The 2,926-nt window shown below is 45.3% G+C and overlaps 1 protein-coding gene across 1 annotated transcript; it reads left to right on the top strand.

The window, feature by feature from the left end:
* The first annotated feature begins 484 nt into the window (after window positions 1–484).
* LOC138889799 (uncharacterized) lies at window positions 485–889 on the top strand. Its single transcript, XM_070173137.1, has one exon. The coding sequence runs from the start codon at window positions 485–487 to the stop codon at window positions 887–889; it is 405 nt and encodes a 134-aa protein (XP_070029238.1).
* The last annotated feature ends 2,037 nt before the right edge of the window (window positions 890–2,926 follow it).

Genomic DNA, 2,926 nt, shown 5'->3' with positions numbered 1-2,926 from the left:
TGTGGAGGAAGTGCCCTTATCGTCTTGCAGGTCCATCTCAGTAGAGGGGTCAATCATCAACATCAATGCCAGTTACTTCATCACCACCCGCCCAGCAAGCTAGGTGTGAAGGTTAGTTAGCTAGGGGTCATCCTAGAGGGGGAGGTCGATCAGGTGGTGGTCAAGCCCGTTTCTATGTACTTCCAGCTAGACCCAATGATATTACCTCAGATGATGTTATTACAGGTATTGTTTCAGTCTGCCACAAAGATGCCTCTGTATTATTTGATCTCGGTTCCACCTTTTCTTATGTGTCATCATACTTTGCTCGTTATTTGGGTATGCCCCGTGAGTTTCTTGCTTCACCTGTTCATGTATCTACCCCGGTGGGCGATACTGTTGTTGTAGACCGTGTGTACCGGTCATGTGTGGTGACTATTGGGGGTCTGAAGACTCGAGGGGATCTTTTATTATTGTGTATGGGGACTTTGATGTTATTTTGGGCATGGATTGGCTATCTCCATGTCGTGCTTTTCTGGACTGTCATGCCAAGACAGTCACATTGGTTATACCGGGTGTGGCACGGATTGAGTGGCGAGCTATGAATGATTATGTTCCTAGTAGAGTGATCTCATTCATGAAGGCCCAGCGTATGGTTGGGAATGGTTGTCTTTCGTACCTAGCCTTTGTGATGGATATCCGTGTTGAGACTCCTAGTATTGATTTTGTTCCAGTTGTGAGGGATTTTCCCGATGTGTTTCCTGCACACCTACTGGGCATGCCACCAGATAGGGATATTGATTTTGGTATTGACCTGGTGCCGGGCACTCAGCCCATTTCTATTCTGCCATATCGTATGGCTCCAGCGCTTGAAGGAGTTAAAGAAGCAGCTTCAGTAACTCCTTCATAAGGGGTTCATTCGGCCTAGTGTGTCACATTGGGGTGCGCTGGTTCTATTTGTGAAGAAAAAGGATGGCACTATAAGGATGTGCATCGATTATAGGCAATTGAACAAGGTAACAGTTAAGAACAAGTATTCTTTGCCTCACATTGATGATTTATTCGACTAGCTTCAAGGAGCGAGAGTGTTCTCCAAGATTGATCTCCATTAAGGTTATCACCAGTTGAAGATCAGGGACTCTGATATTCTTAAGATGGCTTGCAGGACCCGATATGGTCATTTTGAGTTCTTGGTGATGTCTTTTGGGCTGACCAATGCCCCAGTAACGTTCATGCATTTGATGAACAACGTGTTCCGGCCTTATCTCGACTCATTTGTCATAGTCTTCATTGATGATATTCTGGTGTATTCACGTAGTTAGGCGGAGCACGCGGAGCATTTGAGAGTTCTGTTGCAGAGATTGAGGGAGGAGAATCTTTATGCAAAATTCTTCAAGTGTGAGTATTGGCTCAGTTCAGTGGCTTTATTGGGGCATGTGGTGTCCAGTGAGGGTATTCAGGTTGATCTGAATAAGATAGAGGCAGTTTAGAGTTGGCCTAGACCGTCCTCAGCCACAGAGATTCATAACTTTCTTGGTTTGGCGGGTTATTATCGCCTATTTGTTCAGGGATTCTCATCTATCGCATCGCCCTTGATAAAGTTGACTCAGAAGGGTGTTTCATTTGTGTGGTTGATGAGTGTGAAGAGAGCTTTTAGAAGCTCAAGACAGCCTTGACCACAACTCTAGTGTTAGTTTTACCATCAGCTTCAGGCTCATATACCGTGTATTATGATGCTTCGAGAGTTGGTATTGGTTGTGTATTGATGTAGGAGGGTATAGTTGTTGCTTATTCTTCTTGTCAGTTAAAGCCCCATGAGAAGAACTACCCCGTTCATGATTTATAGTTGGTTGTCATAGTTCACGCGTTGAAAATTTGGAGGCATTACTTATATGGTGTGTCTTGTGATGTGTTTGCCGATCATCGTAGCCTCTAGCACTTGTTCAAGAAAAGGGATCTTAATTTGAGGCCGTGAAGGTGGTTGGAGTTGCTTAAGGATTATAATATCACTATATTGTACCATCCAGGAAAGGCTGACGTGGTGGCCGATGCTTTGAGATGAAAGGTGGTGAGTATGGAGAGTTTTGTATATATGCCAGTTGGAGAGAGACCTCTTGAAGTCGATATTCAGGCCTTGGCCAATCGGTTCGTGAGGCTGGATATTTCGGAGCCTAGTCGGGTAATGGCTTGTGTGGTTTCTCGGTCTTCCTTATATGATCACATCAAAGAGTGCCAGTATGATGATCTACATTTGCTTGTCCTTAAGGACATAGTTTAGCATGATGATATCAGAGATGTAACCATTGGTGGTGATGGGGTGCTGAGGATGTAGGGCCGGATTTGTGTGTCCAATGTAGATGGGCTTCAGGAGTTGATTCTGGAAGAGCCCCAGAGCTCGCCGTATTCCATTTATCCGGGTGCCGCGAAGATGTATCAGGATTTGAGGCAGCCTTATTGGTGGAGGATAATGAAGAAAGACATCATGGGATTTGTAGCTCGGTGTCTCAATTGTCAGCAGGTGAAATATGAGCATCAGAGACTGGGTGGCTTGCTTTAGCGGATGGATATTCCACAGTGGAAGTATATTGGGGATCCGTCATGTCCTGTATTTCAGCACGGTTCAGTTGGATGGTGATTTGACTTATGATGTGGAGCCAACAGCTATTTTGGAGCGTTAGGTTCAAAAGTTGAGATCAAAGGATATAGCTTTAGTGAAAGTGCAGTGGAGAGGTCGGCCCGTGGAGGAGGCTACCTGGGAGACCGGGTGGGAGATGCAGAGCAGATATCCTCACTTGTTTGAGGCTTCATGTATGTTTCTTGACTCGTTCGAGGACGAACGTTTGTTTAAGTTGGGGAGGATGTGACGACCCGGGCAGTCGTCTCATGAGTTACCGCTTAATTTCCCCCATTTCTGCTTCTTATTGCTTTGTCTATCGGTTCTATATGT

The sequence above is a fragment of the Nicotiana sylvestris genome, chromosome 1 (genome assembly GCF_000393655.2).
Source record: "Nicotiana sylvestris chromosome 1, ASM39365v2, whole genome shotgun sequence".
In the NCBI taxonomy this organism is placed as follows: Eukaryota; Viridiplantae; Streptophyta; class Magnoliopsida; order Solanales; family Solanaceae; genus Nicotiana; species Nicotiana sylvestris.
The sequence above is the reverse complement of the archived record's forward strand: the minus strand, read 5'-3'. Positions and strand labels throughout refer to the sequence as shown.

Excerpts from the sequence above, each read along its gene's own strand:
- LOC138889799 (XM_070173137.1), top strand. The coding sequence starts at position 485 with ATGGATTGGCTATCTCCATGTCGTGCTTTTCTGGACTGTCATGCCAAG.